The sequence below is a fragment of the Cervus canadensis genome, chromosome 24 (assembly GCF_019320065.1).
Source record: "Cervus canadensis isolate Bull #8, Minnesota chromosome 24, ASM1932006v1, whole genome shotgun sequence".
Lineage (NCBI taxonomy): Eukaryota > Metazoa > Chordata > Mammalia > Artiodactyla > Cervidae > Cervus > Cervus canadensis.
This window is the reverse complement of record NC_057409.1, coordinates 42,836,945-42,864,269: the sequence shown is the minus strand read 5'-3', so window position 1 is coordinate 42,864,269 and position 27,325 is coordinate 42,836,945. Positions and strand designations below refer to the sequence as shown.

The window sequence follows — 27,325 nt, the reverse complement described above, 5'->3', positions numbered from 1 at the left end:
ATCAGTCCTGGGTGTTCATTGAAAGGACTGATGCTGAAGCTGAAACTCCAATCCTTTGGCCACCTTATGTGAAGAGCTGACTCATTGGAAAAGACCCTGATGCTGGGAGGGATTGGGGGCAGGAGAAGAAGGGGACAACAGAGGATGATGTGGTTGGAAGGCATCACCGACTCAATGGACATGGGTTTGGGTAAACTCCGGGAGTTGGTGATGGACAGAGAGGCCTGGCGTGCTGCAGTTCATGGGGTTGCAAAGAGTCGGGCATGATTGAGCGACTGAATTGAACTGAACTTGTGGTGACAGCCATTCTGACAGGTGTGAGATGATATCTCATTATAGTTTTATTTATTTTTAAACAGTTATTTGGCTGTTTCAAGGCCTTAGCTGGTGCACACAGGATTGTCAGTCTTCACTGCAGCACATGGAATCTTTAGTTGTTGCATGTGGGATATAGTTCCCTGACCCAGTATTGAAACCAGGCCCCCTGCATTGGGAGCACAAAGTCTTAGACACTGGATCACCAGGGAAGTCCCTCATTATAGTTTTAATTTGCATTTCTCTGATGATTAATGATGTTGAGCATATTTTCATGTTCCGGTTGGCCATCTATCTGTATGTCTTCTTTGGAAAGATGTATGTTCAGGTCGTCTGCCCATTTTTTAATCAGGTTGTCTTTTTGATCTTGAGTTGTATGAGCTGTTTATATATTTTAGATAATAATTTCTCATAGGTCATTTCATTTGCCAATTTGTCCCATTCCACAGGTTGTCTTTTGATTTTGTCAATGGTTTCCTTTGCTGTGTGTGCAAAGACTTTTAAGTTTAATTAGGTCCCACTTATTTTTGCTTTTATCTCCTTTGATTTAGGAGAAAGAGCCAAAAGAAAATTTTGCTATTTATGTCAAAGACATAACCTATGTCTACATAGGTTTTCTAGGAGTTTCATGGTTTCTAGCCTTACATTTATGTCTTTAATCATTTTGAGTTTCTTTTTGCCATATGGATGGACTTGAGTGGCATTATACTAAGTGAAATAAGTCAGACAGAAAAAAACAAATGCTGCATATAATTTATATGTGGACTCTGCAAAACAGAATAGACTAGTGAATGTAACGAAAAGGAAACAGACTCACAGATACAGAAAACAAAGTAGTGGCTACCAATGGGGAGAAGGAAGTGGGAAGGGCAACTCAGGGAGAGGAGATGAAAAGACACAAGCTGTCATGTATAAAATAAGCCAGAAGGATGTTATAAAGTAGTATAACACAGGGAATATAGCCAAAAATATCTATAAATGGAGCATAACCTTTAAAAGGTGTGATCGCTCTGCTGTATATCTGTAACATATAATATTACATCAACTATACTTCAACAAAAAGGGGACATAACCACTGATACAGCAGGCTATAAAAGATAAAATAATACTATAAGTGGATGTTGAAACTACAACAATATTAAAAAATATTCTCTAATTGGCTACAGGATTATGTATGCACAATCAGATAACATTTGGAACATATGTTTGATGGTATGTTAGATATATGAGCTCATGACTATTATAGTTCTTAGTTTCTTTTATCAGTATGGTCTGTATTTATGTGTATGCTTAAAAAATATTGGACACCTACTATGTGCTACATAGTTTATAAATACATCTAGCCTCCTGTCAGGTAGGAGTGTATGAGTCATTTTTCAGAAGAGAAATATGAAAAAGGCATAAATGACTCATTTTTTTTAAAAAAGTTAGGCTTCAAATCCAGATTTTTCTGGCTCCAAAGCTACAGTAATTCATATATACGTTGATTGTACATATAATGTATATTTATTTAAAAATAACAAATTTAAATATGAGAATAATTTTGAAACAATCATACTGCCCTGTGAAATGAATATCTACTCTAAAAGCAACTGTCTTAAAGAAGGCCAGAATTCCCTAAAGAAGATAACTGGACACTCTAATTATGATTGCCTGAAAGCTAACTCGTTGCCAACCACAGCCTCCAGCTCCACCCGAGCAGGAAGCCTGGACTGAGGCCCCGGGCGGCTGCAGAGCAAATCCTACCACCTGTCCAGGCAGGGAAGCAGGTGAGCAGCCCCCCCCAACAGGGGAGCGTGACCCTTGGCCCACCTGACCAGGATGCCCCAGAAGTGACCCTGGGGAGCCTCCGAGCCCAGTACCACATCCCAAATTAAATATAGTAACTATGTGAGGTGATGGATATGTTAACTAGTCTAATGGTGAAAATCATTTTGCAATACATACAAGTACCAAATCACCCAATTGTACACCTTAAACTTAGTGTTACATGTCAGTTACAACTCAATAAAGCTGGGGGGAAAAGAGCACTCAGAAGTGTTTGTACATAAAGCGACTTAACGTTTTTTAATTAAATGAGTATTAATACAATCTCTCTGAAAAGGCTGCAACAAGCTGTTTTCACGTTTGTATGTGATCATTTCACATTTTAACGAATCTGCCATCTTACCTGGTTCACTTCCCAAGTTCACTTCCTCATCCGACAAAACTAACCTAAAGTAAAACAGAAAAATGGAAACATTTTGGTTAAGATACATTGGGAACTCATACTCTACAAACAGTTCTGTGTGGCTTGAGTTTTTTTTTAACTGAGGAGGCAGTTGTCTGGCAGATCTCCTAAAATGCGAGGCAAATCTTTTCTAGAGCTACATAGACTGTAAAAGTAACCTTTCACCTCTTATTCTTTAAATGCACATATACTGAGTGTTGACTGAAGCACCAGGTACCACGTCCAGCGTGCTGAGCGCTGTGTGAAACACGACACGCACAGAGCATCCGCCAGCAAAGCCATCGAGCAGGAAGTTTAGTTTCCAAGCATTAAAAGGTTTTTGCTCAAGAATTCTTGGCAAGTAAAGTATTGGGAGGTTGGGGTTGACGCATACACACTGCTGTATTTAAACAGATAACCAACAAAGACTTACTATTTAAAACATTAAAAATTTTAAAGAAGAGATTTAAAAAAAAAAGAGTACTTTGGAACTACAAGGAATGAACTGTAGAAAAAATGGAGTACTCTATTTTGAACAAGAATTTGATGTTTACAAAATAAGGCACATTTGGCTAAAACATTCTCAACCAAAACTAATTCTGGAAAGTGTTATCATCCATCTGGTATAATAATGTAAAAAAATGAGATAAAGAAAGTTTTATCCTTTTTTTTTTTTGGCTGTTCCGAGCAGCATGTGGGATCTTAGTTCCCAGACTGGGGATGGAACTCACGCACCCTGCATTGGAAGCACAGACTCTTAGCCACCAGATCGCCAGAAAAGTCCCGAGAACCATTTTTCATTATTCTTGCGGTATAAACTCACAACTCTAGTGTTGGGTTTTTTTAAAACAAGCCTTTAAAGACACTTAAAAGCAATACAGTATTTATTTGCAAATACCACAGAAATAAACCTACAGAACAAATAGTTTGATATGGAATGAAATTTTCAATGATGGTATACATAGATTGTGTTTTAAACATTTTGGACAGAAGAGAGGGTGAGGTACTTTGGAACCTGTTAGTTAACTTGAAAGGCAGCTTTCGTAAAGCTGAAGATGCAGGAGAAGATTCCGAATAAAACTTTCATAAAATGTGATAACAAATATAGTTACTAAATTAATAAACAATGTACAATTTAAAGTCTCAATATATGTAACTAAGTTAATATATTTAATTTATATCTATACATTTGATTACTTAATCTATATTCTAAAACATCTGTATATCCAAGGTGGTAAAAAAAAAATTTGTTTGGAGATCCCCCTAGAGAAAAGGGTGAAATGCCTGTATTTCAGATCACCTTTCACTCAACAATACAGTGTTGTCATTGTTTGGGCCTATTTCTGGGTTCATCATTACACTCAGTGCAGTCTAGTTAAAATGACAAGTGGCGGGTCTGCAAGGAAAACGAAGGTAACATGTAACTAACGGGAAGCAGGCGACATGAAGGATGAGCACAGAAGGGCCTCCATCTCTAGGATCCAATCCCAGTCCCCTCGGTGTTGTCTTGGAGACGAGCTGTCACCAGCTTCCATCTCATAGCCACCAACACCTATCTCTTTATTTTTCAAGCTGTCCCTTCTGGGACTCACTAGAGACAGGCTCTGAGTACAAGACCCAGTATCCTGCACTAAATAATTTGGGGTTATCACCCAATTGTTCTATACTCCTATCACCAACTTTGCCTGCCATGCCGAAACTGGGGTTAGGGGGTAAGTTTCAGAGCAAATGTCTAATGTTAACTGGAAAAATGACATAGAAGTATTCAGTATTTGGTAAACCAAAGAAGAAACAACTCTTTCCAAGTACATAATACAATGGTATCCAGAACTTCCCAGCACGATCTGTAACTTCTGTCCGCTTACCTACTGAGGTTTTCAGGGAGAGAACTGTCTTCTCTTCGTCCCTCCCTGTGGTCTTCAGTAAGCATCATTGGAGAGTCTTGTAGTTGCTAAGCATAAGAAATTTAGTGTTAAGTAGGTGGAAGGAATCTTTTTTCTCTTTGTGCAAACAAAAATGAGAATAAAAATTCTAAAGAACAATATAAAACGGGAAGAGCTCTGCAGTGAAGAGTGGGAGACGTGTAATGATATAATTTGACCCGAGCCCTGTGTCCTTTGTATCCTGGCTGCCCGTGGCCACGACATACACTGTGGACTCGTCACAGGGCCCCCCACCCCAAGATATGCCACAGAAGACCTCACTCTGTTGCTAGCCAGCACTGTCACGCTAAAGATTTTCAACTTCAAGTCTGAGCTGAAATTGGGTATGAAAGTTGCCTAAATACACAGTATGTTATCCAGTAAAACATTACCATAGAAAAGTAAAAAGCCAAAACACACATACAACAACAACCCCCAAATCTATCAGACTGGAAGATGCTATGTCAGGTCCTGACTTAAAAATCTACACCAAGCCCCAGTAACATACGGTTATAGGATATGAACCCATCACAAACATCACATCCAGCTTAGGCAAACTTAACATTTTCAAGCTCTACTGAAAATAAAGCAGAATGATTAGTTCAAAGGAACTGAAACGTAGCCGACTAGAACGGAAGAGATGATTGACATGGTGCATCTCAGCTGGATAAGCCACGCACACAGAAAGTCGACAGGAAGAGTATGTCTCACATGTAGGTGTTATGGAAAGAGCTGATCTAATTCGGTACGCCTCAGCAGCGATCACACAGACATAATGGCCAAAACTGGCATAATGTTACCATGGATCACATCTGTGACCTAAGTGTAAAAGGAAAGCAACAAGACTAACTCCTAAAATTGTCAGGTAGGCAATGTGGTCATATTTGAAAACACATGACCGCTTTCCATCACCTGTTCCTCTTTCCATTACCTTCTCTTTTTGCATTTTAATTTTCCTTTCACTTTTTCTTTTATTCCCTTCTCACCCAATCTACTAATATCATGAGCCCACCAGTAGTGTGCCCATGTATTTGTCTAGTGCTGCTGGCAGCATTTGGAATCTGGGAACTTCATAAAAATGATTGGCTGAAAGAGTATGGAAAAATGATTCCCAGTGTTTTGTAATTTTGAAATTAGGCTTAGCAAAAAGCAGTCTCCAAGTTATCATCCAGATGAAGTGTCATATATCTAAGAAAAGAGCACTGAAAGGAAGGTACCTTGAGAGCTACAAAGTCGTATGGATGAAGGCCTATACAGGGCCCGTGAATCTGGGACATCATTCGAGCTGTTTTCTCCCAGAATCCAAGCAGTGTTCTCTGCAGAGAAAGAAAAGGCGACACTACAGTCCTGCTTCCTCTCCTCTTTTCAGGGCTACTTTTCCTCACTGTCGTAGACAAATAGTTGTTGTCAAGTAACAAGAAGCAGGGTCTACAATCCACTTCCACGTCCGGGGAACCAGGAAGCTCTGCAGACAGTACCTCTGCCCAGCACCGGCACTGTGTCTGCGTGAAACGTCCCCTGTGTGCATACAGTACTGACGCACACCCGGAGCCGGCCAGGGAGTATTGCAGCCAAGAGAATGAAGCTGGCAGAGTAGAACGCCTTCCAAGGAATCCAGGAGGAAAATGGTCAAAGCACCAAAATATCATATTTGCATCAGAGCTATATGTGTAAATTTTATGCTGGTAAGCCTGTGCAAGCCTTTATTAATTGGAGTGAAATAATTTGTACCATTAAATTTGGACTTTCATTTAGGGTTCAAGAAAGACTTGTCAAAAAAAAAATGTGTTATCAAGCTAACCCAAGTAATTGAACATTTTCCTCACTGCTTCAAGGCTCCCGTTCAAAGTGAGGGGGTGAGTGGGAAGGACAAAGGAGAGCTGGGCAAACAGCTGCTGAGTTTCCGGCGGATGCTACACAGATTACCACGTACTTTGATTCTCAAGTGTCATTTGTCTTGATTCTTAAATTCCACAGAATTGAACTGAATTAGGTAGATTCCTTAAAAACAGCATTGAATGCCATCTCCTTTAGTTTATTACTATTCTCCTATGCAAAAGTTTATTCTATTTTGCCACTGACTGATAAAAATCAGTAACTGTTACCTGTTAATACCTAACTTACTTATTGTATGCTATTCATGTGTGACTTGGGATAAAGTAAGCACAAATGAGACTTCTGAGATTACAGTGGGGTGGAATGGGGATTTGGCAGGACTGAACCTAAGACTTAGAAAACCTAAGTTTTTAAGCCCAACACTACCATTTCCTTTAAGTCTCATTTAATTTTCACTTTCCTCATCCACCAATGATAGAAAAGTGTTAAACTTTTGGGTCACAGCATCTCTGCTTCAAATGAAATTGTGTGTAGAACTAGTTCAAAGTGGAGCATCTCTGAATGAACCGGGCTAAGAGGCCTTGAATCCTGACTCCTCTCAAGCTCCTAAATGCCTGTCTGTCTCTCCTTTCTAGGACATCAAAGGGAATAATGTGAAGTCATGGGAGTAGGTAATCGCTAAGGTCTTTTCCAGTCTAGTGTTCTATGATTCTGAATGTCATAACCTTAGTAAGTCAAGTTTAACAAAATCAAAGGAATCTGATAAATTATACAATTTTTTGCACCCTTTAGACAACTTTTAAAAAGGAATCTCACCACTCATTGTTTTACTGCAAGGACATGCTGACGATGGAGGTGGGTACCTGGTAGGTAGCGAGTGAGTGAGACAACATATTGCAGCGACTAGCTCCAAGTAAATCCACTTTCTGACAAACATCCATCTTTAACTTGTCAAAAGAAGTTTTGCTATTTCTCACTTGAATCTGTACCTGCAACCACAAAAATGTAACTTATTAATACTTCTAATATAGAAATAAATGTACCACACAGGTTTCATGATACATGTTTTCAGACACATGAAATTGTAACAAAGAAGATTCTCCTTTCCTGAATTAGTATTTCATGATTCATTGAAAAGATTTTGGCTATTTTTGGTAACTGTGGGAGATTCTTTCCACCAGGTATCTTTATGCCGAGAAACTATGTGATGAAAGACAGAAAAAAAAGTATATAGCTAAGAAGAAAAAACAGACTCCAAGTAAAAAGAAACATCCAAAACTACTGATAGATAATATTTAGCTAAGAAAGAGTAGAAGAATAAATGGAAAGGGGGCACAGTTAAAGTGTTGTAAAGCGTTAATAATAGTTCTGAATCATACAGATGTATTTATGAACTTAAATACAGGCTTATATTTCTTACACATAAGGTGAGTCATTTGTCAGTAAGTCATGTGAATACTCAACTTTAAATGTACTCATTCATTCATTCAGCGAATACTTAAAAGCTATATGCTATGTGCCAGGCACTGCTCAAGGAACGGGGATACTGTGGTGAACAATGTTCTTCGCCACCATCCCTGAGTGAGGGGGCACAGGAAAAAAAGGAAGTAAATAAATATGTAAGATGATCTCAAGCCACAAAGATAGCATATGCATGAAACAGAACTGAGCGACAACTTTTGGTAAGATGGTCAGCAAAGCCATTGGTGAGCTCAATGCATGATGTCTGAACTGGGACAGGAAGACAATGAACGGATGAGTGGACCATGCTAAGACCCCGAGGAAAGCCTGCTAGACCCGGGAAAAGGAAAGACAAGTTCTACGTAAGAGGGGGTGTCTGCAGAAAGGGAAGGAATGGGGGAGAGCATATTCCTTCCTGAAGCACAGACAGTAAGTATGAGGTGTGGTTGCACAGGGCCCCGGGAACGGAGTGTGCAGGACTGTTTGGGTCTAGATGGGAGGTGTGGGTCCTACTCTTTGTTTGTTTAATTGAAGTGAAATTCACATAACGTGCACTTAACCATTTAAAACTGTACAATTCAGTGACCCCAGTACACTCACAGTGCTATGCAGCGCTCCCTGGGATCGTATCTGTCAAGGATTACAAAGGGGACAGAATGACAGGTTGCCTGAGGCCACGTGTCCACCTACTGCCCACGTCTCTTGGAGAAATCAATGAGGCAAAGAACTTGTAACAGTTAGTAGAAAGAGTCCATCTATATTAAATATAAGTATGAATTTTTATTACAGCTACTTTAAATATTTATAAAATGGAGTGAGTACATTTTTAAAAAATATTTATTTGGCTGCACCAGGTCTTAGTCATGGCATGAGTGATCTTTTAGTTCAGGCATGCAGCATGCAAACTCTTAGTAGCGGCATGTGGGATCTAGTTCCCTGACCAGGGATGGAACCCAGGCCCCTTGCATCGAGAGCGTGGAGACTTAGCCCCTGGACCACCAGGGAAGTCCCAGAGTGAGTCAATTTTACTATTCATGTATGGTAAATTCAGGGGCTACAATTTATAATAAGTAGATTATTTAGCTTATTTAACTTATATGCAGAGTACATCATATGAAATGTCAGGCTGGATGAAGCACAAGCTGGAATCAAGATTGCCGGAAGAAATAATCAAGAACCTCAGATACACAGATGACACCACCCTTATGGCAGAAAGTGAAGAAGAACTAAAGAGCCCCTTGATGAAAGTTAAAGAGGAGAGTGAAAAAGTTGGCTTAAAGCTCAACATTTAGAAAACTAAGATCATGGCATCCAGTCCCATCACTTCATGGCAAATAGATGGGGAAACAATGGAAACAGTGAGATTTTCTTGGGCTCCAAAATCACTGCAGATGGTGACTACAGCCAGGAAATTAAAAGACGCTTGCTCCTTGGAAGAAAAGCTATGACCAACCTAGGCCCATATTTAAAAGCAGAGACATTACTTTGCCAACAAAGGTCTGTCTACTCAAAGCTATGGTTTTTCCAGTAGTCACATATGGATGTGAGAGTTGGACTATAAAGAAAGCTGAGTGCTGAAGAATTAATGCTTTTGAACGGGGGTGTTGGAGAAGACTCTTGAGAGTCCCTTGGACTGCAAGGAGATCCAACCAATCCATCCTAAAGGAAGTCAGTCCTGAATGTTCATTGGAAGGGCTGATGCTGAAGCTGAAACTCCAATCCTTTGGCCACCTGATGTGAAGAACTGACTCATTGAAAAGACCCTCATGCTGGGAAAGATTGAAGGCGGAAGCAGAAGGGGATGACAGAGGACGATATGGTTGGATGGCATCACTGACGTGATGGACATGAGTTTGAGTAGGCTCCGGGAGTTGGTGACGGACAGGGAAGCCTGGCGTGCTGCAGTCCATGGGGTCGCAAAGAGTCAGACATGACTGAGTAACTGAACTGACTGAACTAATATGTTCACACATACAGTTGCTTTAAAAGTTTGTGGTCAAACTTATGTATTGTGGCAGAATGAAAAATTTGGTAACCTTCACTTATAATTAATAATCATTTTACATGAGTTTTTACTCAAGTACTTTCCCTAATTAATGAATGATTTTCCTCCTGCAAACCACTCCTAAAAGCCCAGGTAAACAATATTTGAAAGACAGTTATATCTATTATGCCAAATGGTAGGGGGAAAAAAAAAAGTGTGTGACAACCTTTTGCATTTACTTCAACTGGCGATTTCCAAGCAACTTAAGAATTTGTAATACAACACATTTTCCAAAACTAGTCTGATATTTTATGCTCTTGATTAAGTTATTCTGTAGAGGTTCCAGAAAATAAATAAAAAGGACGTATTTTCATACTTTTCGGAACTTTTCCACTTGTTTTAAGGTGTCTGGGTCCAGTTCTTGGGATACGTCTTTCATCCACAGCAGGGCTCCTCTGTATTCTGTGCGTGCCTGCTCCATCCGATTAATTGTCGTCAAGGTATCAGATACCGCCCTTTGGCTGAATGTTGCTACTTCTTGCTGAAGGCGAGACAGGGGAGTATACAGAGCCAATCTAGTGACAGAGAGGTAAAAGTCAGAGGAATGTACATCCCACAAGCAAACTAAAGACAACCATAAAGCAGCATTTGCTCTCAAGACGAGTCTATAAATGGGAAATTATTAAGATGCCTAAGAAAATTAGAAAGCAATAAGGATCATACAGCTAACTTTGAATTGTTAACAAAGGTATGCTTATATTTCTCCTTTTTCTTATTTTAGAAAATACATCATTTTTGCAACATTTTGGGATGTTTACCATGCATTAATGATCTGCCAAGTAAATCTGCCATTTAGAAAAGAATTTCATGAGTAAATGAGATCCTATATTTATAAAGCATATTCCTATAAGCAGAAATCTGGGGTTTTTTGAAAAACTGAAGGAAAATCTGGGTGATAGAAAAGTAGGTAAAATGCTAGATGAGTTAATGAGGACAAAATCCATAGCATCTGAGGATGAGAACAAGAAAAAAAAAGGATTTAAGAAACATAAGTCAAACCCAGTTTCTCTGTCTGCGTCTGACTCTGACTTAGTGAATGGAGGGACTTATATTTCATGTCTCTCGGTCATCCCCTTAAAGATGGACTTTTGCACTCATGTGGGGTTTCAGCACAAAGCCACTTAAGTTATGCAATGCCATTTACAGGTCTGAGAAAGCCTGTTTTTACTTTTCTCTAGAAAAAGGAAATATGTTGGCTGAATTTAGTAATTGCAGGAGATTCTTTGTAACAAGTATCTTTATGCTAAAAAGTTATAAAATAATAAATGTAAAGTATATAATTAAGAAGAAAATATTTCCTCTGCTTAAAAAGATAAATTCCAATGTACTCATAGATGGTACAGTATCCAAAAAGTGAAAAAATATATATATACACATATTTAAACTTTAGCCATTGTGTGCCTCTATTTCACTAAGGCACTTAAGAAATTTAAACACAGGCCTAAAGGCTATTTCCAGGAATTAAGCAACCTATGAATATAAGATTTTAAGTAGTGATTTTAAGTACAAAATAAGTAAGAGTTAGGCATCAAAACAATTATATACTGCAATATACAATTCTTCTCTTTTAACCTTCCACTGGAAACAAGAGAAACCTTTACAAATATTCAAATTTAGCTACATACATCAAAACTGTCATACTGACTATAAAGTTAAAGATGATGCAAAACCATGATAAACCTTTGCTTGGCTGAAGAACAGAGTGCCTTGCCAGTGGCATCCATCATTTTGCCAGCCTGCGTTGTATCCCGTTCTGCTTGGAACTTTAAAAAGAGCCCTAGTTCGTTTTCTTCCTCCGATATAACTAGGGGAAAAATTACAGTATAGTTGTTTCATTTCATCATTTGTTTAAAACACACACATATACAACTAACATTCTCACAGCAATAATTCTCTATACTTGACAATTACTCAGGGGCAGGAGGAGACTTGTTTTTACAATGTAAATTCATGGGCTCCGTCTCCAGAGACACTGATTTTACAGGTCTGAGGATCTGCCTTTTTTTTTTTAAACAAGAATTCCAGATGGTTTTGATCAGTGACTCCACAGACCTCACTTTGGGAGAGACTGATCTTTAGTCAGGAAAAAAAAAAATCCAAAATGATAAAACCACAGATGACACATTTTCAAATGTGCAGAGATGCATATTAGGATCATTGGCACTGATAGAGTATTTGGTTTTCTGTTTTTATTCTTGTCTCCCATCCTGGCTTCATCTTCTATGCTCAGTATCACAGATTCACAGTTGTGCCACAATTTTGCTGCTAAATCCCTAAAAGTTGTCACTTTTAGTGCAATACTACTCCAAGTGTGGTCCGTGGACCAGTGCCAGGCTAGTCCAAAGGTCTGGTCTGTGGGTCATTTGCTACCAGCTTGTGACAAACACTCAAAGTAAGATACCATTAAGAAGCTTTTTACCTGTTGGACTATCTTATATCTGTTGACTCTAATCACCAAAAAGTATGCTTTTTATTTGTGCATGTCTTCTTTAATTTGGTTTTTCTAAAAATTTTTATTGTATTTTCAAAAGTGTCAGCTGATAACAGATTGAAAGTGAAACGATGACCCTTCACCACCAAGTTTTAGAAGTACTGATCTAGTGGAAGATGACTTTTTATCACAGTAAGACCAACAAGTGAGGGGAGCCCATAAAGTGTCCAAACTGTGAGCTTAAAGGGAAAAACAGGACAAATGTCAGGCCTCATTTCACTCTAGTTTACCGATGGAAAAACTGAAGTTACAAACTGAAAGGGAAGCCCCGTTAGTCCCTCTGAAGCAGCAGGGGAACTCGGGCCTTCTCACTTGCTAGCTGCCCCCTCACTAGTCCTCCCACCGGTAGGGCCTACAAGAAGTCCCCAAGAGGGCACGGAGGTGTTTGGGACAGGGCGTCTACACATTCTGTAGTCTCGTCTTTGAAAAAAAATGTGCTGTTTTATGAAGAGTTTGCCTAATCAAGAGTGGACTGAATCAGAGAAATCTTGTTAATATTCTGATTACTTCAGAGATGTACCAGTTACACATTTCCTCTGAATCAGAACTTCATAAAATATACCTCAATGAAAACTACTAGAAAAAAATATTAATTTGTAGATGATGATCCAGAAAAGCCTCACAGAACATGGGCTACCTCCTTATCAAATATCAACTGAACATTAACCATAATTGAGCCTCATCCTTATCACTGCAGAAAGGGAAGGAGATGAAGCTGAGTTTGCGCTGATTTGGTGTTGAGACCTGAGGCCAAAACCCACCGAGACCCTACTCCTATGTGTCCTTCCCCAATCAAGAGATTCTCATAAAGGTTTACAGTGCTGGAAGAATCTATGAATTGTCTGACATTAGTCTCAACAGAAGATCTATTAACCAGATAGTCTTCAAGAAATCATACAGTTATATACAATACTAAAGAGAAAGCTATGACAAACCTAGACAGCATACTAAAAAGCAGAGACATTACTTTGCTAACAAAGATCTGTCTAGTCAAAGCTATGGTTTTTCCAGTAGTCATGTATGGATGTGAGAGTTGGATCATAAAGAAGGCTGAGTGCCAAAGGATTGATGCTTTTGACTGTGGTGTTGGAGAAGATTCTTGAGAGTCCCTTGGACTACAAGGAGATCAAACCAGTCCATTGTAAAGGAAATCAGTTCTGAATATTCATTGGAAAGACTGATGCTGAAGCCCCAGTACTTTGGCCACCTGACGCGAAGAGCTGACTCATTAAAAAAGACCCTGACACTGGGAAAGATTGAAGGCAGGAGAAGGGGATGACAGAGTATGAAATGTTTGGATGGCATCACTGACTCAATGCACTTGAGTTTGAGCAAGCTCTGGGAGATGGTGAAGGACAGGGAAGCCTGGTGTGCTGCAGTCCATGAGGTCGCAAAGAGTAAGACATGACTGAGTGACTGAAATGAACTGGAACATTTCAGGATAAAGAGATGTACGTATATAGATTTTATCATATGCTTTCTCTTTATTGTTGTTCAGTCACTCAGTCGTGTCTGACTCTTTGTGACCCCACAGACTTTAGCACACCAGGCTTCCCTGTCTTCAAGCTTCCCTGAAATGCTCCTCCAGCATGCTAAATGATCTGGTGATTCCAGGACAAAATGCAGGATGTACAAACTAGTCAGTGTTTCTTTACATTTCCATTTCTATCACAGAACTCCCTTGGTCCAATGACTGCTGATTCAATGACTCCCTTGGTCCATTTTACTGCTTGGTAAAATATTTAAGGTCCTTAGCAATCCAACTGGAAACTTCCTTTGCTTGTATATCACCCTATTATTCTCCACTACAAACTCTTCTGTCATGCAGACTGTTCTCACCCTTCAACTTTATTCCCTTGACTCCAACTTCCTTTTTCCCCCACATATTCTACAAACTCTGAGTTTTACTTCCGTTCCCATCTAAGTAGCTGCCTTTACCAATCTCTCTAATACAGTTATTTTTTACTCCAAGAGAATTCAGAGGCATGTCTGCATCACAATCCTGAATTCAATTACATGATATTCTTTGTCTCTTATTTTATTACAGAAAGTTGTTTCTCAAACTGTTTCCTGGGGAAAAATACATAGTTTTACACATGGCAGGCACTAAAAAAATTACCATGCTATAATGGATTTCTTGCCTTACTGGGACAATATATGAACTTTGATTATAAACTTTTGAGACTAATTTACATTGCTGCACAAAGAAATCATTCATTGAGCAAATATGCACTGCATATGGACTATATGCTAGACCATGTTTTGAGGCTAGGAGATACAGAAATAAACACACAGATTTCTATCCTTGAGAGTATATTCTAGCGGTAGTAAGAAAAACAATAGATAAAACGTACAGAATGTTGAATACCATTAAGTGCTATTGTTAAGTAGACAGAGATTGATGAGAAAGAGGAGTATGTTTCATTTCAGATATGGGAGTCAGAGAAGGACTCACTAATAAGATGACACTTGACCAAATACCTGAAGAGGATTATGTATGCAGATAAGGCAGGAGGAGAGATTCAAAGATTGAGTTCTAACCAAACGAGATGAAGAAAAGAGATTCCAGCAGTCCCAGGATACTGAGAAGGAATGACCATTAAGAAGAAATCCAGGAATGTTGGTACCTGGAAGCCACGTGAAGAGAGTAGAGTGTCTCAAGGAAGAGGGAATAATCAACTGTGTTAAATAATGTGATAGTGACTGAGAATCGGTCCAGAATTAAGTTCTTTATGACTATGACAAGAGCGATTTGGTGGAGTGATGGGGATGAAAACCTGACCGGGGTGAGTAGAAGAGAAGGAGGAGGAGAAGGAATAGAGTGTGTGTGTACAGATAATTATGTCAAAATTTCCTGTGAAAGCAGCAGAGAAATGAAGGGGAACTGCTAGAGCAAGTCGGGGTTGAGAAAGAGAGCTTTTAAATGATGGAAAAAAATCCACTTAAGACTGGGAAGGAAAACTAAACTCAGCAAAATCAACCTGTGTCAGAGGATTTGATGAATTGAGCATGCCGGGAGATTTCAGAGTAGATCACTGTAAATATTCATTTTTGTCATAAGAAACGATCCCAAAATAGTTCAGTAAATTACTATTTTTACATTAAATCTTTCATCTTCAAAAATGCAAATGAATATTTATTTTAAGCAGGAATTGTTGGTGGATAGATATCTATGATTTCATACCATTGAGTCTTAGCTGATATTTCTCAACTATCTTCAGAAGTTCAGTACATGTCTCTTGAATGGAGTGAAAAACCTTTGAAATATAAATTTTATTAGGACAGTTTAAAGAACCATAAACAAACACAAAATATAAAAAAACACTTCAAAAGCAAAACATTTTCTTATAGGTATTGTCTATTTTCCTTGACTGTGATATACTTCAGTTTTGGTTTTATTTCAGATGTAGAAAGCACACTTAGCTTCCTCCCATTAGAGTTGGAAAAAATGATGATAAATACATGGAGGCTAATAAAAATTTATGACTGTGGAGTTTGTCCTCCCCTCAGCTCCAAACTATCTAAATAGCAAAAAGGTAACTCTAATTTTTAAGATGTACATTAAATACCATCTACCACAGATGAAAAGAGTATAGATAGTTTTAGAAAATATTAAATAACTCAGAGTCTGGCTTTTCTCCAATATTGGTCTAAGCAAAATAGGTCAATGAATTTACCATAAAAATTAAACAATGTGTTATAACAACAAAAATAAATTACTTTCAGATTATTTTTGTTTAGAATTTTCCATGAATATTAATCCCTTCATTACCACTGCTGCCAATAGCTAACAAAAAAATAAAATATCTAATAGACTCCCATTTCAAACTTAGTTGCTCAGTCGTGTCCAACTCTTTGTGACCCTGTGGACTACAGCCCGCCAGGCTCCTCTGTGCATGGATTCTCCAGGCAAGAATACTGGAGTGGGTTGCCATGCCCTCCTCCAGGGGATCTTCTCGACCCAGGGATCGAACCCAGGTCACTCGCACTGTAGGCGGATTCTTTATTGACTGAGCCACCAGAGAAAGTGAAAGTTGCTCAGTCGTGTCTGACGCTGCAACCCCATGGACTATACAGTCCAGGGAATTCTCCAGGCCAGAATACTGGAGTAGATAGCCTTTCCCTTCTTCAGGGGATCTTCCCAGCCCAGGGATCGAACCCAGGTCTCCCCCAATGCAGGTGTATTCTTTACCAGCTGATCCACCAGGGGAGCCCAAGAATACTGGAGTGGGTAGCCTATCCCTTCTCCAGGGGATCTTCCTGACCCAGGAATCCAACAGAGCAGGGGTCTCCTGCAATGTAGGTGGGTTGTTTACCGACTGAGCCACCAGGGAAGCCCATCTCTATAGTACTTTTGCCTTTATTTTGACGCTTGATCAGGCCAAAGGAAGACTGATAACAGACACTAAATTCTAAATGCAGGAGCAACCATCAACCTTCCACATAAGTTTAAGTGTGTTTGAGTTGCACTTGGTGTATGTATTGTGTGTGCGTTACTCGCTCAGTCGTGCCCGACTCTTTGTAACCCCACAGACTGCAGCCGCCAGGCTCCTCTGTCCATGGAATTCTCCAGGCAAGAATACTGGGGTGGGGTTGCCATTTCCTTCTCTAGGGGATCTTCCCAACCCAGGAATCAAACTTGGGTCTCCTGAATCACAGGAGGATTCTTTACCATCTGAGCCAGCAGGGAAGCCAAAGCTGCTTAAATCCATGTAGAAGGAGATTAGAAAAGAATACAAAAATGATAGTTCCATTAACACTATGATGAAGCAATTACGGTTGATTTTCTTCCCCATGGGTCCTTGAAAGATATATATACTATTGCTTTTCATTTTCACAACAAAAATATTTTTCTGTTTTAGTGAGGTATAAAATTGTAATATATTTAAAGTGTACAACATGATAATCTAAGTACATACTTGATGCATATGTATACTTGAAAATATTTCTCATTCTTAAAAAAGATAATATAATCATGGGAGAAAGTTCTTGGCTGATTCCAAATAATTCTCTAATGGACAAAAATAACACTGAATATAAAATGTCACCTACAAATTACCTATCAATGTGAAACAACACAAAAAAAATCTACTTCTGTGGGAATATATGCAGGGACAGTGCTAAAACATACTACTTATAATAAAGTCCCTTCATTTTTTTTTTCACGATTTGTCACACAATCCTAAGGAGAATACTTTTTAACACAAATAGTAAAATCTGGTTAAATAGAAATAATTTTTATTTTCATATTTGTTATGGCAGTGATCAGTTTATTTTTATAGAAAAAATTACTTATTAAATTAAGACCTATTTTATTAGACCTATATTTTTAAGAATCTCAACAAATCATTATATTTCAGGCATAACAGAGCCCCTGGCTAGAAATGTTTGTAAAATGTTACCTATATTAGGATATACACATGGAATAAGCAAATCTTCATTAAATTCAGACTGCATTAATATACATGAGACCTTTCTTCTAATTAGCTTGATTACTTAAAAGTGTAAGACACATATAGGTTTAAAGTTGTTTCATGGTAATTATTCCTTTTATTTAAAATAAAAAACAGCCAAAAATGCATTATGACATACTTCAATTAACTCCATCCTTAATAAGAGAAACAAAAACACCAACTTGTAAAATTCTCACTCACTATTTGATTTCAGTTAATCTCTAATTATCACTATGTCAGTGAGGTACAGACTTCACATAAAAGTAGTACAAAATACTAATGACACAATACATAATGAGTATATGGTCCCAGTTAGGAACATAATTAATTTACTTACATACCACAGAAAGTATTACACTACTGCCAGAGAAATTACCTAGTTCATGATTTACCTAATATGAACTCCAGCTCTGCCAACGCACAATTCATGAGAACTATGGCTTGCTTATCCAGAAGATCTGATCGACAAATGGATACAACTATTCTGTTATCAAATTCTGCATGTATCCAGGTCAGTGTGAAAGCTTCTCATAGTCCCCCTAGTAGTCCCAAATAGTAACAAGTTATATGCGGTACGCGGAATCCTTGTAAGAACTTACCTCAAGTTTAGCATCCAGTTCAGCATCAGACGCCACCACATGCTCATCCTCCTTCTTTCCGGTTGCTTTGATGAAGACCTGTTTGGTTTTCCAGTATTTCTTCTGCATTCTACTAACTACTGACTGGTTATCTTCTGGTCTGTGCTGCCCAAAAAAATCCATGGAGTGACTACAAGAAACAGACTAAAATTAAATTTCTTTAAATGTATTTTTAATAATAAGTATCTATTCAGCCAATATTTAGTTGAAAAACTGCAACAGAAACTAAACAGAGTGTTAATGCTAACAGCTAAACATGCTGACATTTACTGTGTATGGTCTAAATTTATACTTTAATTATAACTTGCATAAATAACAGGCAGAGAGATTAATGACACAGTAATTAGGTAACAAAATGATCAACTGTTATGATTTCCCAATAATGACTGGAAATAATTTTTTGTTTAACCAAGTGTCTACTTGCAGACACTTCTTAGTTTCTAATTTTTGCTTTTGTAAAAATACTGACAAGTGAACTTATACACACATCCCTGCATCCTGCTATTATTTCCTCAGGAAAACTTCCGATGGATTAACTGCTATTTCAGAAGAAAACACATTTATTATATATCCTCAGCTATGCAAAGATTCAGATATATAGTCTTCTTTAAAAGTCACTTAAAGGAATATTTTAGCATCCAATAAATTATCAAAAATATAGATCTTAAGTATAAGGGAGACATGTAAAAGAAACAGAGGTGAAACCTGTAACCATTTCTAAACTTAAAAATTAATGTCTAAGTAATTGTTCTTAACGCGGCTAACATGGCTACATTTAGGAAATGCAAATATGAAGTGTTTCTTAATGAAATGTAAAAAAAAAAGAAATAATAATAGTTTTAAAAGCCCAAATTATTCCAATCAGTGGTGGGAGGTAGGAACACAAGGAGGCACTAAAATGTGTGACTCATTTCGAGGGGAATCAGCAGATGACTAATGTCGGGAAAGAAACAGAAGTTTCCTTTCTTTTTATTTTGAAGTAATTACTAATCAGATAAAAATAGGGTGTCTAATTTCTAAATTACTAGGAGCAAAACAAGGCAGCAAGAAAAACTAGCAAAAGCAAAAGAAGATTGAAAAAACAGGAGCAAGGCAACATAAATAGTGCAAACGAAGATCACAGAATAAGAACAATTATACTACTTAGTATAATAAATGAAAGTTTCCTCTTAAATAATAGATTCAATAATTTCAAATCATAAAAAAACACAAAATACTATATCCAACTACATGCTATTCGGGATCTACCTAAAATAAGATGATAGAGAGTAGTATTAGATAAGACATACCAGGTAAATATACTACAAAGACAATGAAAGCGGGATGACTGCATTAACATCAGATAAAGTAGGTTTACATAAAAAGCATTATATGGAACAGAGACAAAAATACAGAGTCCACAGGTGGCCACTCTTCCAGATACTTGCTGGATATTCTCCTTCGTGTACCCTACTGATTTCTGGACACAGAGATCAGTCATCATTTAACTGCACAACCTCTCCTGTGCTATGCTGGTAACTTGGCTGGACATGATTTGGGATAGAAAGCAGTACAGAGGGATAATGGACTTGATGTAAGCATTACACTGTCTGACACACAGTCTTGAGGGAAAACTTGCAGTTCATTTTGCCCCTTCAATTTCTGCCTGTCTTGAGTTGCTCTTGATGGTTTTCAATTAGTTTTCCCATCCCATCAGCACAAGGGTCAGTCCAGTTGTATGACAAACTGCGGGTCTCCTCAACTACACTGATGCTTTGTTGTTGCTTGTTTAGTTGCTAAGCTCTATCTGACCCTCTGCAACTCATCCCATGGACTGTAGCCTGCCAGGCTCCTCTGTCCATGAGATTTCCGAGGCAAGAATACTGGAGTGGGTTGCCATTTTCTTTCCCAGGGATCTTCCCAACCCAGGGATCGAACCTGAGTCTCCTGCATCGGCAGGCAAATTCTTTACCACTGAGCCACTAGGAATGCAGCCTTAACTGGGTAAAATCAGTGAAGAGTACAAATCTTCACAGTATCAGAAGAGAACACCTCTTCCCTATCCCAACTCACATGCTGACGGAGCTCAAAAGTATATGCCTGAAAAAAAAAAAGTATATGCCTGGCCTCTCTCCATTCCCTCACTAGTTTCTTCATAGGAGACAAAGAGTAACTTATCTGATCGGTGGTGGTTTAGACTCCAAGTCGTGTCTGACTCTTGCAACATGACGAGCTGCAGCCTACCAGGCTCCTTTGTCCATGGGATTCTTCAAGTAATAATACTGGAGTGGATTGCCATTTCCTTCTCCAGAGGATCTTCCTGACCCAGGGATCAAACCCAGGTCTCCTACATTGCAGGAAGATTCTTTACCTAAGCTAAGATTCTTAGCTATGAGGGAAGCCCTATTTGGTTGGATTTCAGAGTGATAAACTTAGTCCTCCCTTTCCCGTTTGAAATCTATCCTGCCAGCAGACAGCACACATTCCCGGGCAAAGGGAACACAGTGGCTGGGTGGTCAATCTGAGACAGGTGAGGTCTGCGCATCTGTGGTTTTTTCACAGAAACGAAGTGTTAGTTGCTCAGCCAAGTCTGACTCTGTAACCCTGACTGTAGCCCGTCATGCTCCCCTGTCCATGGGATTCTCCAGGTAAGAATACTGGAGTGGGTAGCCGTTTCCTTCTCCAGGGGATCAAACCCGAGTCTCCTGCACTACAGACAGATTCTCTACCATCTGAGCCAGCAGGGAAGCCCTTTTTGACAGAGGGCACTGCTAAATCTGCTTGCCGCTGGGGGTGGGTTGAGTTGAGTAGGAAGCCAAGTCTTACTGGCTTGAGATACCAGATGACGGAACTCAAGGCTGGAGAACTACCAGAAATTTAGAAAGGATATTGTGGAAGAGAGGGAGTCAAAGAGGAGATGGTTCCTGAAATTCCATACACAAAGACCTCCTAAGACCTGTGCTGTCCACTAAGCTAATCATGGGTAAGGGAGGGGAATTTTAATTCAGTCAAGTTAACTGCTTTCTAGAGTCAAAATTCTTCTGAGAAGCAAAAGAGAATTCAGAGTCTCTAAAATCCATCATTTAAAAATCCAAGTATCCAACCAAAAAACACTAGACACGCAAAGAAATAGGAAAATGTGACCCATACTCCGTGAAAAAAGTCGATAAAAGCAGATTCCGAAGATTTCTCAGATATTACAATTATCAGACAAGCACTTTAGACCAGCTATTATAAACACATAAAAGATTTAAAAGTAGGAGGTCCCAGGTGGTGCTAGTGCTAAAGAACCTGCCTGCCAATGCAGAGGAAGAGACTCAGGTTCGATCCCTGGGTTGGGAAGATTCCTTGGAGGAGGGCATGGCAACCCACTCCACTATTCTTGCCTGGGAAATCTCATGGACGGAGGAGCCCCGTGGGTTGTAGTCCATAGGGTCGCAAAGAGTCAACATGACTGAAGCAACTTAGCACACACATGTGCACGGTAAATGAATAGAGAAAAAATAACAAAAGGAAGCAAGTGAAAGTTTCAAGTTGCAAAGTCCAATGAATGCAATTGAAAACTGACTGTATACACTTAAGAATAAACTGAAGATGGGAGATATAAGAAATGAAATTGAAGATGACTCAATAAAAACTACCTAATCAGAACAGAGAAGAATAAAAAGACCTTGAAGGAGAAGAGGAATAGAAAGGGAATAAAAAATCTTTGAATAAAACATCCTAAACTTTGTAAATGACATTAACTTATAGATTAACACAATGAAAACCACAAATAGGCACATCATAGATAAACTGCTTAAATCCAAAGAGAAAAACCTATCTTGAGAGCAGAGAAAAGTGGTGTATTACATAGAGGGGGACAAATGCATAAATGAGATGCAAGGTCTCAAGGAAAACAACAAAGCCTAGACTGCAACGGAAGGATAAATTTAAGGTGCTGAAAGAAAGAAAAACTATCAACTCATAATTCTCTATTGAAACTGTCCTTTAAAAGTGAAATCAAAATAAAGACATTATCAGATAAGAACTGAGACAATTCATGGCTGGGGACTTTTAGAAATGCTAACAAATTCTAAAGGGAAATTACAACAGTAATTTGGATCTACAGTAAAGAGATGACTGGAATTGATAAATGTCTGATAAGACTTGTTTTCTTAATTTCTTCAAAAGTTTTATATAGTTTAACATACACGGACAACAGTAAAATGGTAGCTCAGTCATCCCAATGGTAGCTCAGTCATCATTCTGTCATTTTTGTGTCATTTATATGTCTTCCCCACTACCTTACTCCATAATCATTTTCATCATCATCACCATTATATGATTCTTTTTGGTAATATTTCCATACATTGAAATGTACAATTTTTAGCTATATACTTTTGACAAATAGATATTATTCTATAGAACATTTCTAGCACCCCAGAAATTTCCCATTTATCCTTTTCCAGCAAATGCCTAGCCTACTATAAATAATGTTTCGCTTTTTTTTCACCTTAGTTTTCCTTTCCTACTTTGTTCTTTATCACTGAATAGTAATCCGTTCTATGAATATTAACAGCATGTTTTAACTTTTAACTTGGAATTAATTGTAAATAAATCTGCTATGAACATGCCTAAACAAGTCTTTTCATGGACAAATGTTTCACTTCTCTTTGATAAAACATATAAATGGATTTTTCTGTCAAAGGACTGGTGTACACTTTATAAAAAATTGTCATTTTACATTCCCATTAGCAATGTATGGGAGTTACAATTGTTCCACAATCTCAGTAACACTTAATGTTGGCAGACTTCTCAGTTTTATCCATTCTATTTGTGTATTGGTATTTCCTTACGGCTTTAATGTCTCTTTTTCTGATGACTGACAGTAGTGAACACTTTTTCATGTGCCAACTGGCCTTCTGTAAACGCTCCACTGTTGTAAGTCTTTTGCCCATTTTTAAATTGGGTAGTTTTTTTTTTGTTTTTTTTTTTTTACTATTGAGATGTAGAATTCTAAGATTTAGACTGGGGCGGCACTGAATCTACAGATCAATTTGTGAAGGACTGGCATCTTAATAATTTTTGAGTCTTTCAATTGATGAATGTAGTATGTATCTCCATTTATTTAGGTCTTCTTTGACTTCTCTCAGCACTGTTCTGAAGTTTTTTTTAGTATAAATTTATTGCTTTTAGCTTATTACTAAGTATTTTTTGTCTATAGATGCTTTTATAAATAGCACACCTCCTAGTCTCACCAAAGCTCTTTCTATCTGCATATTTTTCTTTACTAAATTCCACATTTTTATTTCCTGATGTTCTCATCATTACATGAAATTGTGGGATCTTTGAGGGGACCCAAAAAATGGTATACCTTTTCCCTGAATTAGTCTAAACAAGAAACAAATAATATATATCTGGAGGCCAAAATATCTTTTTTTTTTTTCAGGTAATAGCAACGTTTGTGAATACAGTTTAGTGTGAGGTAACTAGTCCTCTTAACCGAGCATCAGGGCTAAACAAATTCACCAGGCAGTCAGGTAATTTGGTTCATGCCAGGCTTCCCCATATGGGAAGCGGAAGAAGATTTCTTTCTTTTATCCTACACTTTCCTTCTTTCTTCTTGTATAGGACAATACTTAAAAAGTTCTTTTAGTGAATCCTATGGGGAGAAATCCTCTCAGTTTTGGTACCTATGAAACTCTACTTTGCCTTCATTCATAAATGACAGTTTAATTGTATATAAAGTATAAGACTGGCAACAACTTTCCTTTCCTTTTTAAAGCTATCATTATTGATCCATACAAGACTCATTCTTTTGCTTCTTCCTTTACTTGTACATTCCTTTTTTAACCCCTTCCTCATATCTATCTCCCCTCACAATCATTCTAATATGTTTGATGTGTGCCTTTTTATTTGAATTCATTCTTAGAAAATGTTACATACAAATGCTAATCTACACAAATTCTATTGTGCTGTAGATTTCATTTCTGATTTTTCAGGTTTTTTTCACTCAGTACTTTAAGTTCTATGTATGTTGCTAAGTATCTATCTCTTTTGTTGTTTCCATTATATTTACATTTCTTAGTGTTCCTTACCTCTTTGAAGACAGAATCCCTACACCTTAGTTCATCTATTGTAGTCAATGGGTCTAGGCTCCTACTGTCCCTCCTTTTTCTCTTTGAATCTTTGAAAAAGTGTTTTAATCTGTGAAGTCCTGAGGTTGTCTAAGATGCATTTATGTAGAGTTTTTTTCCATTATGGAGGTTCATATCTTAACCATTCGCTCTAGATAGTTCTAAGCTGTACTCCCTTTCAGCCATAATTTCTTCTTTTTATCTGAATCTTCTATTGGGTGTTATTCTTGATGTGCCCTATGTTCTGGATAAAAACGGTTCATTTTTATATCTGTTTTTCTGTCCTATATTTTGGACAAGTTCTTTAGTACAACCTTCCAATTTATGAATTCTCTTTTCAATTCTGTCCAGGCTAGAGTTCATTCCACCTAGTGAGGTGTTTTGTTTTTTTTTTTAATCCAGTGACTTTTTATTTTTTAATGTCCAAGATTTCTAACTGACTCTAATATTCTAATTTTTTATCCTTTTTAATACATCGTTCCATAATTTTTCTCTTTAGCACTCTAAATGTATAGAATTCTTAGACTTCTTACCTGGAGTAAATTCATGTTCCAAATATTGATTTTATTGGCTGAATTCTACAAGCTTATTGTGAGTATATAATCTTTACTTTTTTCTTTCTTCCTCTTTCTGGTTAACCATCCTTATCTAGTGATTACAGATCACTAGATCTATAATCCTTAGTTGTCTCCACTTCACTTTCAGGGTTTCTACTTCCAGAGTGTCTTATACTGATATTTTAGGACCCCTGATAGAGTGCTATCTGAAATACCTTTAGTTTATTCAGGGTATTGAAGGACCACTGCAGGTGAAACACTTTTAATTTCTACCAAGCTACAGAAACTGAATTCCCAGAAACCAGGACTTAATTTTTATGTTGGGAACTCAAAACATTTGTTTCATCCCACTCACCTCTTTGTCCTTCTATTTTGTTTCTAGTCCATGTTTATCTTATTATCTAGCCAAGATAAACTTTCTGGGGTTTGTTTTATTTTTTATAATTGCTATGAGTTTGATGTAAAACTTACTATGCCATCTTAACTAGAAATCTCCTTTTATTTTTATTTTTCTGGCTTCACCACAGGGCATGCAGGATCTTACTTGCCTGATCAGGGATCAAACCTGTGCCTCATGCAGTGGAAGCACACAGTCCTAACCACTGGACTGCCAGGGAAGTCTATAATCTCCTTTATTTCCAGAAAGTGTATTTTTTTTTTATTTGAACACAGTCACCACGTAGAACACTTTATTCATTTTTGCACTATATAATATTTAAATCTGTATTTGCAGCTATCTTCTGGACATGGAATACAAATATTAGAATAAAACAAATCAGTATTCTCTTTAGAGGTAGTTCTGTCCTCACCTTACTCATCTCATTACTGTGTAATCACTAAGAAACAAGCAAAACAACCGATGGTAATATGCAAGCTGAAACACTGAAATCCCCTGGAGAAAAATAATCTGTGAAGACTTTTAACTAAATATAACATCACTGTTTGATGCAGTTAAGGAAATACGTTAGACAAGTTTGCTGTTTAATATTAATGTAATATTCTTGATTACTCTGCCTCTGAAGCCATGAATTTTCGTACAAACACAATCAGCATTTCCTGAAAGATTCAGAGTTTGATAGTAGTTCAATATGAGGGAAGGCAAAACTGACAGAAGACACTCCAAAACGTCAACAAAGGTTTTCTATGCACTGGGATAACAGGTGACAGTTTTCTGCAGTTTCCAAGTTTGCTACAATTAACATGGACAATTAGCTATTGTATCACTCTTATGAAAAATGTTTACTTGATTATCAAGGTTTTTGCTTTTGTTTTTTTAATATTTACTGCTGTATACTGTCACCGTGCTTATTTAACTTATATGCCAAGTACGTAATGAGAAATGCTGGGCTGGATGAAGTACAAGCTGGAATTAAGATTGCTGGGAGAAATATCAATCACCTCAGATATGCAGATGACACCACCCTTATGGCGGAAAGTGAAGAAGAACTAAACAGCCTCTTGATGAAAGTGAAAGAGGAGAGTGAAAAAGTTGGCTTGAAACTCAATATTCAGAAAACTAAGATCATGACATCCGGTCCCATCACTTCATGGGAAATAGATGGGGAAACAATGGAGAAACAGTGACAGACTTTATTTTCCTGGGCTCTGAAACCACTGCAGATGGTGACTGCAGCCAGGAAATTAAAAGATGCTTGTTCCTTGGGAGAAAAGCTGTGACCAACCTAGACAGCATATTAAAAAGCAGAGACATCACTTTGCCAACAAAGGTCCATCTAGTCAAAGCTATGGTCCTTCCAGTAGTCATGTATGGATGTGAGAGTTGGACTATAAAGAAAGCTGAGCGTTGAAGAATTGATGCTTTTGAATTGTGGTGTTGGAGAACTCTTGAGAGTCCCTTGGACTGCAAGGAAATCTAGCCAGTCCATCCTAAAGGAAATAAGTCATGAATATTCATTGGAAGGACTGATGATGAAGCTGAAACTCCAATACTTTGGCCACCTGATGCGAAGAGCTGACTCATTGGAAAAGACCCTGATGCTGGGAAAGATTGAAGGTAGGAGGAGAAGGGGGTGACAGAGGATGAGATGGTTGGATGGCATCACCGACTCTATGGACATGAGTTTGCGTATGCTCCAGGAGTTGGTAACGGACAGAGGGAAGCCTGGAGTGCTGCAGTCCATGGGGTCGCAAAGAGTCGGACACGACTGAGCAACTGAACTGAGGAACTGATTACTACTTAACACCAGCAGCTTTTATCCAAAGTAAGAGCCATTCATTTATTGTTATATATTAAGTATTTATACTTTTACGTAGCAATTTTACTTAACTGAAATGTGTCAG

General features: G+C 38.0%; 1 protein-coding gene across 5 annotated transcripts in view; it reads right to left on the bottom strand.

Annotated features, from left to right (window-relative positions):
• ICA1L (islet cell autoantigen 1 like) overlaps positions 1-27,325 on the bottom strand; it is a 62,213-nt gene that overhangs the window by 23,988 nt on the left and 10,900 nt on the right. For 4 of the 5 annotated variants that reach the window (XM_043445643.1, XM_043445641.1, XM_043445642.1 and 1 more), the window contains exons 2-9: positions 18,331-18,499; positions 15,463-15,535; positions 11,468-11,591; positions 10,104-10,302; positions 7,146-7,271; positions 5,664-5,762; positions 4,390-4,475; positions 2,486-2,529 (exon numbers count right to left, since the gene is read on the bottom strand). In XM_043445643.1, the coding sequence (XP_043301578.1) occupies positions 2,486-2,529; positions 4,390-4,475; positions 5,664-5,762; positions 7,146-7,271; positions 10,104-10,302; positions 11,468-11,591; positions 15,463-15,535; positions 18,331-18,492 (913 nt within the window). In that variant the 5' untranslated portion in view covers positions 18,493-18,499. The remainder of the gene's footprint in view (positions 1-2,485; positions 2,530-4,389; positions 4,476-5,663; positions 5,763-7,145; positions 7,272-10,103; positions 10,303-11,467; positions 11,592-15,462; positions 15,536-18,330; positions 18,500-27,325) is intronic. The other variant, XM_043445645.1, reaches the window with a different exon arrangement.